General features: G+C 33.3%; 3 protein-coding genes across 3 annotated transcripts; 1 reads left to right on the top strand and 2 right to left on the bottom strand.

Annotated features, from left to right (window-relative positions):
• The first annotated feature begins 504 nt into the window (after nt 1-504).
• On the top strand, nt 505-7,829 carry LOC145158906 (pre-rRNA-processing TSR1-like protein). The gene is made up of 21 exons (XM_079077763.1): nt 505-677; nt 1,400-1,476; nt 1,642-1,719; nt 1,814-1,945; nt 2,271-2,321; nt 2,425-2,568; nt 2,660-2,782; nt 3,066-3,143; nt 3,265-3,351; nt 3,441-3,563; nt 3,679-3,762; nt 4,355-4,453; nt 4,527-4,733; nt 5,114-5,189; nt 5,477-5,580; nt 5,662-5,921; nt 6,113-6,199; nt 6,301-6,531; nt 6,650-6,728; nt 6,837-6,900; nt 7,352-7,829. Exons 1-21 carry the CDS (start codon nt 584-586, stop codon nt 7,465-7,467), a joined length of 2,394 nt encoding a protein of 797 aa, XP_078933889.1. The 5' UTR covers nt 505-583; the 3' UTR covers nt 7,468-7,829.
• Nucleotides 7,830-10,531: 2,702 nt separating this feature from the next.
• LOC145157253 (uncharacterized) lies at nt 10,532-10,879 on the bottom strand. The gene has a single exon (XM_079076317.1). The coding sequence runs from the start codon at nt 10,877-10,879 to the stop codon at nt 10,532-10,534; it is 348 nt and encodes a 115-aa protein (XP_078932443.1).
• Nucleotides 10,880-11,017: 138 nt separating this feature from the next.
• On the bottom strand, nt 11,018-12,157 carry LOC145157254 (uncharacterized). Its single transcript, XM_079076319.1, has one exon. The coding sequence runs from the start codon at nt 12,155-12,157 to the stop codon at nt 11,018-11,020; it is 1,140 nt and encodes a 379-aa protein (XP_078932445.1).
• Nucleotides 12,158-16,491: the final 4,334 nt, after the last annotated feature.

A 16,491-nucleotide genomic window follows, 5' to 3' on the forward strand; every position in this document is an offset into this window, starting at 1 on the left:
TAGATCAGGAGGACTCAAAAACAAACAAAACCTAAATTATTACATTTAGCATTGGCAGACAACTTTAAGAAAAGTAGAAATGACTTTTTGTTTGATTCTTCTGGCTTTAATAATGTCTGACGAGTATTTTCTTATTTTTTGTAAATAAAAAAAAAAAAGTCTGGAATGGAAAAAGGCAAAGTCGTGTTTTAGCCCGCTTTTGTGGCCACAGTGCTTTTATGGGCGTTTTACTCATTGACTCGCCTATCTCACCCAACTCTTTTTTGTTTTTTAATTCGTTATCTGCTTAATCTGCTTATGATCCTGCATGAAAATGGTATAGCCATTTTTATAAATGTCATTACTACTTTTTTTCTTATTTTTTGTAAATATACTATTATATATGTAAAAGAAGTAAACAACGTGAGACTGGTAAGTTCTGCGGGCTAATTGATGTGGGTCTTAGCCCGGCCCATCCTATAAATACTTATACGAACATGCTTTCCGTCTCTAAAATCTCAGTTAGGGTTTATTGCCCCCTTCACTTCTTAGTTCGAAGTTCGAACAAGAAAACACCCAGACGTGTTCTTCAGCAGGAGCAACAATGGCGGGTGGTTCTCGAGCTCAAGTCAATAAGTCGCATAAGACACGTTTTGCTTCGAAATCCTCTCGCAATGTTCACAAAACATCCGTCAAAGGTTCGAAGTTTTTTCGCACCTATTTTGTCTTATTAATTTGCTTTTTTGATACAACACACCTAAATATGGAATTACTGCAAGATGTTAAATAATTACGTGTTTGTTTGAAACATTACTACCCCCTTGGTTGCAAATAAAAACGAGCTACACTATTGATTTCGGAATTTGGAATGTTGTTTCGGTGTGCATAAAAGTGGAGCTATACTTTGAAATTGGTTCATTCATCTCTAGAAAGTTGATTGTGATTTTGAAACTTCAAAATATTATATGAATTTTTCTAATGTTATAACAAGTTTTACACTAGGAATGGTGGTGGTAGCATCCAAGTCCGGGTAGCTACTGTAATGTACCAAGTTTGATAGGCATATTTCATAATCTAGCTATTTGAACCTCATCTAGCTCTCTTTTTTGGACCACCTGTTACTAAATTTAATAGAGTTTTGTTTAAAGTTATTGGAAACTAGCAAGTAAGGCTTATAAGAAGCTCACTTTTTCACAATCTTGGCTGTATTGAGATAGGATGCTACATTTGTTTAACATGTAACAACATCCATATTAACATTGCATTTGGAAACTACATTTGACACTAAGAGTATGTGTAGGCTGTAGCTTTGTTCTTTGGAGCAAATGCAATCTGATTTTAGAATAAGGATTAAGGAATTGTGTGTATTATTGAAAGTTTTATTCACCACATGTTTTCTGATTATTTGACTGGATATTAGATAAAAGCAAGATCAACAAACCTGATCGCAATGCCATGAAGGGGGCTCGGGCTGCTCGATTACAACGTAACAAAATGGTAATTTGATTATCTTACTGGAACTTGCCATATATTAATGTTCCTTTTTGAATTGAATCATAAAGAATGACTTAATAAAGAAAGTCTGGGAAATTAGGCTTTAACCATTAATTCCTGTCTTTTTACATATTTGCCCCCATTGATCGTTTGGTTTGAATGATGTAGATGAGAGAGCAGAAGAGAGCTGCCCTTTTGAAAGAGAAAAGGACTACAAGTGCAACAACTAGTGCTCCTCGTGTTATTGTGAGTATTTTCCATGTAGAATTTACTTTATTGACCTTGTGAAACTTCATTTAGTTTGGCATTCACAATTTCGATCTGTTTTTATATGTTTCAGGTTTTATTTGGTCTATCTGCTTCTACAAATGTAAGCTCACTAGCGGGTGATATTTCTGCATTATTGTCAAATGAGAATAATGCAATTCAATTTCCAGCAGTTGCATCATCCGAGTACAGGCTAAGAGCAACGGTAGGTCCCACATTATGTTACCTCCTCATTTAGCCCTATCATGGTATTAAGTTTTTAAATTTTGAATGTTTTAACATTTGAATGGATGATAAACATTATAAGATACAAATAAACTTACATCGCTGTTTTCTTGAATTTAGCTTTATCTTGATATTAGGCCTTATAGAACATCTAAACGGATGATAGGCATTTTAACATCTGAGTGGATGTTAAGCCTTATAAAACTTCTGGGTTCTTATGTTACTTGATTGATGAATGCTACATTGAGCTTTAAAGGTGAAAGTTTAGGTGTATGAGTGTATCTTACCTTTCCTTGTTTCTATAGGTTGTAGAAGCACCTCATGGTGATCTTATGGCATGCATGGAAATGGCCAAGGTACTTCAATTTCATTGGTTGAAACATAATTATTTTGATCTTTTTCTTTTTTTGGTTAATTTATATTGATGTCCAATTAACAAATTGTCAAATTCAATCATAGGTTGCAGATTTGATTGTTTTTGTGGCTTCTGGCAACTGTTCAAGTGAAAAAGATAGTTCCAATTATTACATGGATGAATTTGGCTCACAGTGTCTTTCTGTGTTTAGAGTTCTTGGTTTACCAAGTTCTGCTGTTTTCATTCGAGTGAGTACTTACCAAAATTCTTTGTTTCTAAAAGGCAAGTATTTAGTTTTTATTGACAGTGGATTTTTTTTTTGCATATCCATCACTGAAGAATTTACCTTCTGATTTAAAAAAAAGAAATGATATTAAGAAGACATGCATTTCTAGCCTTTCTTCTGAATTCCCTGAAGATTGCAAGTTTTACCCAGCAGACACAAAAGATGACTTACACAAGGTATGTCCCCCAAATCCCAATGAACAACTTAGGGGCTGTTTTTTTTTCAAACCATTTGAATGAGCCTAAGTTACTATTTTACCCTTACATATCAAACCAAATTTCACAATATTCATCAATTTTAACACGAGAGGAGTTTGGAGCCATGTATAGCTGTCCAGATTAAGTGCTAAAGTTCATAATTCAGAAAGAAACAGCTCTCTCTTAATATGCTTTGAGTTAAAGCATGATAAATGTCAGATTCATGTGGCTTAACTCTTAATTTGACATGGTGTCTATGTAGTTCATGATGCTTTTTAAGGAGCAAAGGCTTGTGATACCTCATTGGCGTACCCAACGACCTTACATCATGGCTCAAAAGGTAATCTCTCTTTGCTTTTATAGTCATAATAATGAGCAAATCCTTCACTTTTATTTATTTATTTATTTGAAACAATATCTATCTTTGTAGTATGGTAGCTTATGTAATAATACCATGGCAGGTTGACATGGTGGCCGATGAGTTTGGAAAAAGTACACTTCTCGTTACTGGTTATGTTCGTGCTCGTAATCTCTCAGTGAATCAGCTGGTATTTGTTTTTTTTTTCTTTTAAATATATTTTTTTGTCGTTTTGTGGCTTGATATATTTGATTGAGTGGCTAACCTATTTTTCATCAGGTTCATGTATCGGGTGCTGGTGATTTTCAGTTGGGCAAGATTGAAGTTCTCAAGGATCCATGTTCATTGAATTTGAAAAAAGAAGGTGATTTTATGGATGCGGATGAGATAAATGACTCACAGGTATCTATTATTTTTTTATGAATAATGTTAAATGAATATTCGATTAGTTTGTATACTTTTAAATTTTAATATCTGCCAGCTGATTTACTTGATATTGCAATATGAAATGTTACAGGTCATCAAAACTTTACTCCCTGATCCTATGAAGCAAGAGCCTTTACTTGTTGAAAATATACCTGATCCTCTGGAAGGCGAACAGGTAACTTTTACATACAACTTTTTTGCTATTCTTATTTATAATAATCCGCCCTTGTTTTTTTTTATAGTGTTCATTACCTAATCTGTTAACTTTAATTTCTTTCTTTTTTATATTCGCCCTATTTTGGAAAAATAATTTTGTTTGAAATTGATATTCTTAGATGGGCTAAATGCAAGTACTAGCAACATACTTTCCTCTATTTCCCTATTATATTTATAGCATCCTATTTTCAATTCTTTCTATTACAACATTGTACTTTCAGTATTTTTCTTATTAAGGTATTATACATTGAAAAACCTACCCAATTGTAGCATTGTAGTTTCAAAAATTTTCTTATGAAGTCTTTCTACTTTGGAAAAAATAACCCAATTTTAGCATTGTAGTTTCAATTATTTTCTTGTTATGACATTATATTTGGAAAAAATGATATCTAATGATAGCAGTGAAAACAGTGTCTTATTTGGATGACATTGCTCTGATGTTTGGATTTTCAAAGTATGATGTTGTAATGTGACTACAATAAACGAATCAAATAATTAATATTTGACTTGGTGGAAGTCATTCTTCATTTTATGTTTTGTTATTTTTTTAGACATGGCCAACAGAGGCAGAGATGGCTGATGCTGATAGAGTACAGAAGGAAAAGAAGCAGAAAAAGAGGTCTCTTCCACGGGGTACTTCTGAATACCAGGTAAGCAATTTTCTCAACATTACAAGTGTCTTCTTTTATATAAAAATAATTAATTATAAATTTGAATTTACAGGCAGCATGGATTGTGGATGATTCTGATGTATCTGGTACAGATAGTGATGATGATTCAGAGAATGGTAATGGCATGGTAGTTGATGAAGGAGGAGAGTATGACATCCCTGGTCAAGGTGATAGTAGGAAGTTTGACCTTGGTGATGACCAAGCTTCACTCAAGCTTAGGGATTCTGATGATGAAACTGAAGCTGATTCCATGATGATGGTATTTTTACACTTTTTTTTTTATTGCTGTTTGCATGATGTTTATATATGTGTTTTTTCATAGTATCTTTTGGTAAGTCATGCTAAGAATTGCAACTGATAGTGTTTGGTATGATGGAATCAGGGAATGTGATCCATTTTGTTAATTTTTTAAGTTGCATGAGTTGGTTAAATTTGAGTATCATTTCTAAAGTTTACTAGAAAATGTATTTTGTATTAAATTTAAGATGGGTTATGCCTTTTAAATTAGCTTTTTGGCATGTCTATTTTTAAATTTCGTAAATGAAAAATAATTAAATATATAAGTGTAAGTTACACAAAAACATATACTTTTTTTCACCCTTTACCTAAAAATGGATTGTATTTTATTTATGGTTGCAGGATAATGACAACTTGACAAAGGAGCAGATAGAAGAAGATATTCGGAAAATAAAAGAAGCACATGCTGAAGATGAAGGTATTCACTGATTTCTTGTCAAAGAAAACATCTGCACAAATTATGATAAAGAATTCTTTCCATCACGTGTTGTCCAATAATTGATGTTTATAAATCATTTGAGAAAATACAACACACTAAACTGAAAAGAAAAAATACATAAGGCCAAATTTGCAAAAAAAAAAAATTAGGACTTATTTAGGAATGTCTCTTATCCCTGACTCTTTCTATTAAGTCAAAAAAATAAATAAGGGCAAATTTGTAAAAAGTTTAGTTCTTAATCCGATTGGTTGTTAATTTGGTTTCAGAGTTCCCAGATGAAGTTGATGCTCCTGTAGATATTCCTGCAAGGAAACGATTTGCTAAATACAGAGGCCTAAAGTCATTTAGGACTTCCACATGGGACCCTAAAGTAAGTCCCTCTTTTTTATTCCTCATTTATGATTGAACTCAAATGATTTTTGGTTAACAATTTATTTTTTTAATATCTCAGGAATCTTTACCTCAAGAATATGCAAAAATCTTTGCATTCGATAATTTCAATAGAACACAGAAGCATGTTCTTAAAAAAGCTCTGGACATGGAACAAGGAAGTGTAGATGAATGTGTAGTTGCAAATTCTTATGTCACACTTCACATCACACAAGTTCCCATTCATATTGCTTCAAAACTTTGCATTTTGGGAAAGACTATGCCAGTTGTTGCATGTGGGCTCTTGCAACATGAATCAAAGATTTCTGTCCTTCACTTCAGGTATCTATCTAATTAAATGCACACCTTCCTATTTTACCCTTAATGGCTATGCACTTATATTTCTTTATGGCGAATGTGCTAACGTCTCTTGTGGTTTATAAATTTTAACTTGTATTCAGTATATTTATGTTAACAATTTTTCTAGTGTTATTCAGTCTTTCAGAGTTTTGAATAATTTTTTGTTTGTGTAGGTTAAAGAAACACGAGACATACAGTGAGCCCATAAAAGCCAAAGAAGAACTAATATTTCATGTTGGATTCAGACAGTTTGTCACAAGGTAGCATCCGTGTTCTTTTTGTAATTTTTTACAACTATGATTTTGATATAATGAAATTTATATGATCATCAGATCTTGACCACTGATTAAAAAAATTGCAGGCCGACTTTTGCAACTGACAGTTTTAATTCAGAGAAACACAAGATGGAAAGATTTCTTCATGCAGGACGCTTTTCTATTGCTTCAGTATATGCTCCAATCACTTTTCCTCCTCTTCCATTAATTGTTATGAAGAGTAGAGGTGATTTTTCCACACCTGTCCTTGCTGCTGTTGGCTCATTAAAAAGTATTGATCCTGATAAAATCATTCTCAAAAAGATCATTTTGACCGGGTAAGAAACACTTGATATCTCGATGGTTGTCAAATGACTAAACTACCCTTCCTCAATGACGAAATAGTAACATAGTTTGGGTTGAAAGCTTTTGTGTTATTTATTGTGTATGATGCAGATATCCTCAACGTGTTTCAAAGTCAAAAGCTGCAGTACGATATATGTTCCATAACCCTGAGGATGTCAAATGGTTCAAGGTACATACATACATGTTTATTTGCAGTAGTAGCCAATGAGAAAAATAAAAATAAATCAAAAAAGACGTAAATGCCCCCTGTATAATAAAATTTTATAATTTTATACAGCCCGTGGAAGTTTGGACAAAATTGGGTCGCCGTGGACGCATTAAGGAGCCCGTTGGTACACATGGTATGTTCTTTTTGATATTGCTATAATTTAGTACAAGTTTAAAAAAAAAGGAGTAAATTACACGAATGGTCCCTATGGTTTGGGGTAATTTGCATGTTTGGTCCATAACTTATTTTTTCTAACTCGGAATGTCTCTACAGTTTGTTTTTGTCGCGTGCTTGGTCCCTATTTTACCTAAAAAGACTATTTTGCCCTTGATTTTTTAATTTGTTTAAGTAATGTCGGGTAGGTTAGGTAAGGTAAGGTGAGGTGGAAGTGGGGTTGGGGGTGTGTAACAAAGACAAACAGTAGGGACCTTCCGAGTTAAAAAAATAAGTTAAGGACCAAACGTGCAAATTACCCCAAACCATAGGGACCATTCGTGTAATTTACTAAAAAAAAATACAATTCTGCAATAGTAAGAAATGAAAGTAGGAGATAATTATATTTTATGTTATTTGTTTTTTTGTAGGTGCGATGAAATGCATATTAAACGGTGTGCTACAACAAAATGACACGGTGTGCATGAGTCTATTCAAGCGAACATACCCCAAATGGCCCCAACATTGGTTCCCAATGTCGGCTTGAGTTATTTGATGTGTGAGTGTCAGTCACGTTCATAAAGGTTCCTCCTCCTCCTCTGTCTTTACTTTACAGTTTACACAGAGAGGGACAAGGGACAAGTGTGAGTGTTCCAACACAACCATGGGAATGAAGCTTTGGTTCAGATTGTTTTCCTGCTAAGTGCTAATCATAGCGGGTGACAAAAAAAAAGTTTTGCTTGTTTTGTATATATATACACTTTGTATTCTCCTTATTGTATGCGGTTTCAAAACTAAGATGATAGTGTTTACGGATTATGATTGATTCTTGTAAGTTGGGTGTTTTTCAGGTTCTAAGTCGATTGTAATTGAATGGTTTATAATTTATTTTTTTTATGTTCTTTTTTACTTTTAGGCTGTTTTTTCTTACATGGATTGGTGTATTACTTTTTCGATCATCATAACTTGTAACTTCAACTACAAATGTATGTGATGAGCCTCGACATACACAACTGATATGGATTCTAAATGACACACTACACTAGTTAGTAACCAATTTATATTTAGAAGAATTCTCGTATTTTGCGTTTCAAGAAACTCCTCAACTCCATCCATGATCTCTTGGGCTTCATAAATTTGTCATCTTTAAGTTCTATCTTCCTCTTAACCAGCTCAGAAGATATGATATAATGTCATAACCCTTGGTAGCATTTATTACTTTGGCTACTTCTTTTAGGGCAACAAAGTAAAGGGTGTCTGTAAGATCCAACCTTGTTTATCATCAACGTCTAGGTAGAATATCCCATGGACTGCCTTTTGGATATACTTCAGATTTTTGAACTTGACATTTTCGAGAAGTATGGTACCCCACAAGTCACAACAATGGATAGCAAAGCAAACCCATATTGATCACCTCAACCCATTAGCATCTATAACAATTGTGCTTATTGTGTCGTACTCTTGATGGTAGATACTTATAAACACGATCAATCTTCTTATTCTTTGTCATCTTCATCAACTCTCCAATTTCAAGTAAGATCAAAGGCTCCAAAAGTTCTATTTTAAACATCCTATGTGTTGTTATAATCTTTCTAGTTCTTGTAACTGGATCCTCTTTGTGGTTTTGTTAAAATGGTCTTAAAAATAAACTAATTATTTTAAATGCTCCTGTTGATGCTTAAAATTGTTTTTATAGAAAAGATCGTTTTTAGCTTTCCAAAACACATCATTGTTTCTGATGTTCTCCTATATCTATTCAGTTGATTCAAATGATGGCATTTTGGACATGTAAAGTTTTTCGGGATGAACATATTTCCTCATAACAAGTCTGAATGATCACACTTGTAGATCAACTCTTGGAAAAACTATATTGTATCATCTTTTAACATGTGTTTGTTGTTCCTCATCCTGTACAATAGCTATTTCCCACTCTTTTAGTTGGGATATGGATTTTACTCGTGTATTAGCATCACATTATGTTCTCTCTCTCTCTCTCTCTCTCTCTCTCTCTCTCTCTTAGTTGGGATATGGACTGTACTCTGTTTGGACGCGTAATATATCGTTTGAAGCTTCGTTCAAGGAGATTAGGAAAATGAAAATGAACTAATTATTATTGAAAATCGACAACCACTATCGTGATTTCTACATCTACGTGTCCACATAGGTTGTTTATAGCAAACTATTTAAAGTTTATAAATCGGTTTATACTTATATAATAAATAAAAGTTGTACCGTTACAACATTCTATCATCTTTTTAAAGTTGTGTATACAAATTTCTTGAGAATGACATAACCGATGCGGATATTATTTTCTCCTTGTTTGTCTAGGCTACCAACCATTAGAATATATATCAAAATAGACAAATATTTGTGTTTTGTGCAGAATACAACTATAGAGTTAAATTTTTTACATATACATGTTGAAAATAATAAAAACATTAAGTACAAAATAATAACTCTTACACTAATTTGATATATAAATTTGTAAATATTTGAACAGTATTATAAAATATACATCTATTAAAATTATATTATTCAATAGCACTTGTCTACGGTTTGCGTTTAATAAAATTAAACATGGTTTTCTATTTAGTACTTCAACTTAATGTTATGATCGATTAATTTAGAAATTACTAATCTGTTGATTTTTTTTTTTAAAATTTCGATTATAATGATCAATTGATATATAAACAATAATTTGTTAGTTAATTAAAAACCACTTCTTTTGTTTTGAATTATAATAAAAATAATATTTTATTATTTTTATTTAATTTGATTTGTTGTTCTACATTTACAACATTTCATTTTTTTAGACTATTTTAAAAACTAGTATTTGAATATATTTTTTTAAGTTTATTTGATATTTGATTTATATTTGGAGTTGACATAAATTTAAATCAACAAATAAGTGTTTTATAGTAATATTTTAAAAATCAATCAATAATTGAATAATATTTTATATTTAATAACATACTAGCCGTTTACCCGCACTAAGCGCCGGACGGCAAAAAGTTTCTTTCGGAAGATAGTTTTAATGTGATGATTAGTTTCCTTTAGACGTGAGCTATTCATTGCGACCATTTGGTAGACTATTTTGTGTCGAATAGTTTATTTCAACGCATAGTTTCTTGCTAGGTGCATAGTCATACAATACGACAGAAGTTGAGTCAACATTTGGAATTTCATCTAATAGTTCATACTTGATTTTACAATATATAAATAACAACAATCTACAATCATGTAGTTTTGTACATTTATAACATGTCCAATATATAAACTACACCAATCTGCAATCATGTTGCTTCATCTGCTAGCCCTGCATTAAACATCAAATGAACATCTAAGATACATATTTGAAGAAATTGTAAAATAATAAGTTGTTGATTGTACCTTGTTAATCACATAAAACTTCTTTGTACACAACGTTTGATGTGTAGATTCCATCATTATCAAACGTTTTTTCCAGCTTTACTAATACATTGGTATTGACACGTGATATTCTTCTGGACAACGCCACATAAAGTTGGCCATGTGAGAATACCGATTATGGCAGATAAACACCTACATTTGGAATTGTTTGTCGTTGAGCTTTATTGATTGTCACAGAGAAACTAAGCTGAATTGGAAATTGCTTTCTCTTTAGTTTTGAATGGGAACATCTCATCGTCAGACGGGCATAGAGGAATTCTTTGTAAAAACACTATTTTTCCAGCATGTTGACCAACCGCTATCTCTGCATCAATGACATTTTGTTGGAAAACTCGACATATCAATCTGGTGTCATTACATAACCCATTTGAAGGATCGATATTTCGCAAAAGTATTACTGGGCACCCAGTTTTTAACCGAAGATAATGAGGGGGTACATCACTAACATTTAGCGAGTTCAAATATTCCATCGGATATAAGTTATTTTTGTCATCTTCCGCTTCATCAAAACTGTAGTAAACTTTTTCCATCGGATATAGGTATTGACACGTGATATTCTTCTGGACAACGCCACATAAAGTTGGCCATGTGAGAATACCGATTATGGCAGATAAACACCTACATTTGGAATTGTTTGTCGTTGAGCTTTATTGATTGTCACAGAGAAACTAAGCTGAATTGGAAATTGCTTTCTCTTTAGTTTTGAATGGGAACATCTCATCGTCAGACGGGCATAGAGGAATTCTTTGTAAAAACACTATTTTTCCAGCATGTTGACCAACCGCTATCTCTGCATCAATGACATTTTGTTGGAAAACTCGACATATCAATCTGGTGTCATTACATAACCCATTTGAAGGATCGATATTTCGCAAAAGTATTACTGGGCACCCAGTTTTTAACCGAAGATAATGAGGGGGTACATCACTAACATTTAGCGAGTTCAAATATTCCATCGGATATAAGTTATTTTTGTCATCTTCCGCTTCATCAAAACTGTAGTAAACTTTTTGCTCGCCAGAAAATCGTTCGATCAACTTATTATTAATCTCATCAACACTTTCATTTTTAGTTGACAATATCGCCCTCGAAATGATAAATTTTGAATCGGCGCCGTTGGATTGCAAAGAAGGAAATATTGCATTAATCAGAGCGTCCACTGAATTAAGTTTATCAGTGTATGGAATGGACATGTTATCAGGTATACGAATAAAGGAATCGTCCAATGTTTCCTCCTTTCCATGACCGACTCGTAATAAAAAATCAGAAAACCATGGGTCATTTACCGCTCTCATGTTGATATTTAATCGAAGCCTTTTAACTGAAGCCCATAGAGGTGACATTCGTAAGCTAGAGTCCACAATTTGTGCTCGAGTGTCACGTCTCACGACCGACAACACTTGTCTAAAGTCACCTCCCATAACCATTATCTTTCCACCGAAAGGGAGCTTCTCGTCTGTGATGTCGTGCATTGTCCGATCAACTGCTTCTACCGCCTGCCTCTTAGCCATTGCTGCTTCATCCCATATGATTACCTTTGCCTCGCGAAGTAGCTGAGCCTTCCCGCTTTGTTTAGTGATCTTGCACATCGAGTTATTATCAAGATTGGGGGGAATTCCAAACCGTGAATGAGCTGTTCTCCCTCCTGGCATGTTGTTAGTCGCAACACCTGACGTGACAGTTGCAAGTGCAATAAGACTACGGGCACGAATATTGGCCAACAAAGCTTTGTACAAAAATGTCTTTCCAGTTCCACCGGGACCATCTATGAAGAACACACCCGAAATATTTTCATCCACATGCCTCATTATCTCATCATATGCAAACTTCTAGTCTGGATTGAGAGAGTCTCGCGCAAGTAAGTCTTCATTTTCCACATTTATAGAGTATTCTTCTTGCACCTCACGATAGCCTCTTGATTGTAAATCGATGTGTGCACTGTCATTTGGAAGGTCGTAATCACTAAGCTTTTTACTCATAGATTCTAGGACGACTCTAATGTCGATGAGGACCATATTTTGCACTCGTTCGACACATCCATATTGTTTCCTATAATCTTCAGAAAGAGAATCATAGTGGTCGTCCCATAACTTGCGAACATTTCCTGGTTCACAAAAAATCAGCATCGTCGCAAATAACCTTCTAAGTGCGCTGGGAAATTGAAATAAGGAAGCCTCTACAAGACATTGTGATAAATTATCATCGGTCTCTATTAAACCTCTTTCAAGAGTTGCTTTTCGAAATGTAGGGTGTAATACACCATTGGCTGTGTATAAATCTTCAAAGAAGGTAGGCCCAGTAATATGACATAAAAGCAGGCGTAGGTAGTATCTCTCTCCTTCAGCTGGATTAGCATAAACAAGTCGACCAATCATTGATTTATGTTCCCTGATCCTCCAACAATGGTTGCTCCGATTCCATGTAAAATGTTTGGGAAAATCCTTATACAAATATTTTCTCGCATTGGAATCTTCTTTATTCTTCTTGAAAAATGCCGTCAACATTGAATTTTTTCCTTTCTCCCTATCAACAATGTCTTCCATTTTGTCACCGTCTTTGAACCTAACCAACAGTTGATGTGCATAAATCAAAAACAAGGACATAAACGGAAGAAAGATAACAAGGAAGAAGAACCGTGGGCTGTTGATTATAACTTCTTCGCCAAGGTATATGTGAGATAATCAAACTAAAATCACAACAGGAACAATACTTTAGACCATTCATGAACAACAATATATTGAATTGATAATCAAACAAACAAACATGATGCAAACAACAAAATCTAAACCTCATCCTGGATGCAATTTTTAAAAAACAATATTCACATGGTTACACCAAATTCGATCTAGTAAAGTAGAAAATCAAGAATTGTATTTGAGACATAAGAATTTTATCATTTCAAACAGAATAAATTTATCACTTTAGACAGAAGACAGAAGAAGATTCATCAAACAGATAGAAGTAAAGAGAACCTGAATTCGTGTCACGAAATGTAATGCAATGCAATGAAGTAATCTTCTAGTTCCCGATTCCTTGTTGGTGAATTGTGTTGTGAAAGTAAAAAATAAGAACATAATATATTAGATTTATAGACGGAATAATGTATCATATGATGTATTTTCGGATATTACTAACTGTCAAAAGTCATACCAAAAATATTTTAAATCATACCATAAACACTAAATGTCAAAAATCATACCAAAAATATTTTAAATCATACCATAAATACTAACTGTCAAAAGTCATATCAAAAATACTTTAAATCATACCATAAATACTAAGTGTCAAAAATCATACCAAATTTAATCATATTATTATCATATTTTCATTAAAATAAAAATAATTCCTCTAGTTATTTTTAGAAAAGAAACTTATCATTTAATTAAATATCATGAAATTCTAAAAAAAACTTAAATAAAAAAAGGTTATATTACAATTTTCATTCCAATCAAGGACGGAATGAAAATTGACAAAATGGAAGGAATCAAAATTCAAATGCCTTTTGTGAATGCTCAATTCCATTCCATTCTTCCGATTCCATCATACCAAACAAAACAAAATAATTCTTAATGCAAAAAAATAACTCGATAATAACTGAAATAAAAATAAAGAAATTACCAGGACTTCAAATTTGACCACATTAGGGGAAGTCAACGCACCATCATTTTCAACAATAGTCAACTCATCTCCAAAATAATTATGACTACTTTGCATAGAATCATTCACCATGCCTTTGGCACACCCGGGACCCACCTACATTTCATATTGTAATGACCTATTTTTTTCCAACACACGTTCAACTCTTGCAAAGCTTTCAGAACCACTGTCATTATCTCATGAGGATGTGCTCAAGACTGTAAAAAGAAAAATAAAAAACAATAAGAAAAAAATGTTTAATTTATTTAATTATTTCAAGAAACTTAACCTGAAGTCCAAGAGCCCATTTTCTTTCGGCTTGGTTTCTGATATTCATTCCTTGATAATCCATGTAAGCAGATGGGCGTTGTTCCATAATTGGAGAAGTAGGCGCTTCGTTTGAAGTCATGCGGTTGAATCCATCCTGTATTTTTTTTTCAGCCAAGGGAAAATCGGTAAATTGACAAACTTTGGATATATCATATCATATATGTCACACTCCCGAACCTGGACGGCGGAAACCTCCGGGGGCGGATGACTTCGTGTACAGTATCATAACAATTGAATATGAATGAAATATAGCAACCAAACATCATACATTGGAAATACACACTTACATAGTTTACATATTGAATCTTGTTCATCAGTTACACAAAAGTAAGAAAGTAAAATTTCTTGAAGTCGCACCACTTGATCTTATAGTCGAACTTATTACCTGCTACTGGAATTCCTGAGAATACAAGTCGTTTTGAAAAGCGTTAACTAAAAAGTTGGTGAGTTCATAAACAGTTTTGTATAAAAATGGTTTTTGTACTTGTTTAGAATCGTTTTCATAGTGCTTTCAGATATCCGATATTTTCTAAAAAGAAATGGTTTGAAATATTTGTGTTTGATCTTATATTAATGCATGTGTGTTAATGTTTACGAGAATAGAAAGAGAATGATTTCCAGACAACCCGATGTTGTCTGCGATAGCTGATGCTGGAATCTCAACCCCGGTGGTTGAGTACCGGTGCTTATAGATTGTCGTTTTATCAAAAAGAAGGTTTTCCGTTTTATCCCAAAAAGAAAATAGAATGGTTTCATGTTTTATTCCAAAAAGAAAATAGAATGGTTTCCTGTTTTATCCCAAAAAAAAAATAGAATGGTTTCCTGTTTTATCCTAAAAAGAAAATAGAATGGTTTCCCGTAAATCTTATAACGTTAATTCCTCTAAGTGAGTCGCTATAACCATACATAATAATGACAATTTCGCCTGTCTTTGCGTCTTTGGGACGCCGCCGGAATAGAATAAGGTTTTTGTCACCCTAGACTGGCCTAGTCTAACTTTAGCGAACAGCTCAGGTGTGGGGTGTCACCCCCGTATAGAACTATACACAAACTCCCGCTTTCCCTTCAGGAAACTCTGGTTATAACTACAGGCTACGATTGTACACTCAAATGTGCCAACCGACAGGTCTCACTAGATCCTTAATCGAAAATTTACACGGAAAAGAAAGAAGAACACATATAAAACTCATTCTCAGGCCCAATAAACATATAAGTGGACCACTAAGGCCCACTAAACTTATCTATTATTTCCAGGCACAAAAAGAATGTGAATGTCTACCCTGAGCCCAATATACATGTAAAAAGACACTAAGGCCCAGTAAACATATATACCATTTCCAGGCCCAGTAAGGATAATAAAATCGTTTTTAACCCGTTTGTTATTGTTTTGTTTATTTTAGCTCGCTTATTTACAAAATTGATATAAAAAGCCCATTTTTTGTAAAAATGACGTTCTTGGCCCAATAAGCCATAAAGTTTTCAATTAAGGCCCAATTATAGTAAAAATAACACTTTAGCCCCCATTTTGTTCAAAACTTGTGTTTTTGACTAGTTTTTGGTAAAAATAACATTTTAAACTCATTTTTGTCAAAAATATCATTTTTGGCTTGATTTTTGTGAAATACACATTTTTCTGGTTTTTGGCTTTTCTGACCTAGTTGTTGGAAAATTTGTAGAAAAATCATCGTAAGTCGAAATTTGGATCCGTAAATTCTGGAAGTTTGGAAATTTTGTCTACGTTGTTCACAATGTTTCTCATAATTTTTATTGGCCTATAACTAGTGTGAAATTGCTCACCTTCACAGGTTGGTCCGAAATTATTTCAAATCTGATAGGCAGTTTTGTAAAATTCGCCAAAAATAGTAGAAAAATCGTATGAAAACGTGAGAGTAGTCATTTTAAAGGTAATAACCTGAACTTTTTGCATGTAAAACAGTTTTGAAAAATATTACCATTAAGGAGGTCAAAACAGTTCGATATTGGACTAAAACTTTTCTGTCAAGGGCTGATTTTTGAGTTTAAGTTATCTAAGTTTGTTCACAACACTTGTTTTTGCTATTTTAAGTGGATAAATCCCAGATCTACAAGTTTACAAGTATTATATGTGAGGACACATACTTTTCTCAAGGTTTATATGAAGATCCAAGTGATAAACTTCATTTTCAAGTAAAGATCT

The sequence above is a fragment of the Lactuca virosa genome, chromosome 2 (genome assembly GCF_052849685.1).
Source record: "Lactuca virosa cultivar CGN04683 chromosome 2, Lactuca_virosa_CGN04683_v6, whole genome shotgun sequence".
NCBI classification, from domain to species: Eukaryota; Viridiplantae; Streptophyta; class Magnoliopsida; order Asterales; family Asteraceae; genus Lactuca; species Lactuca virosa.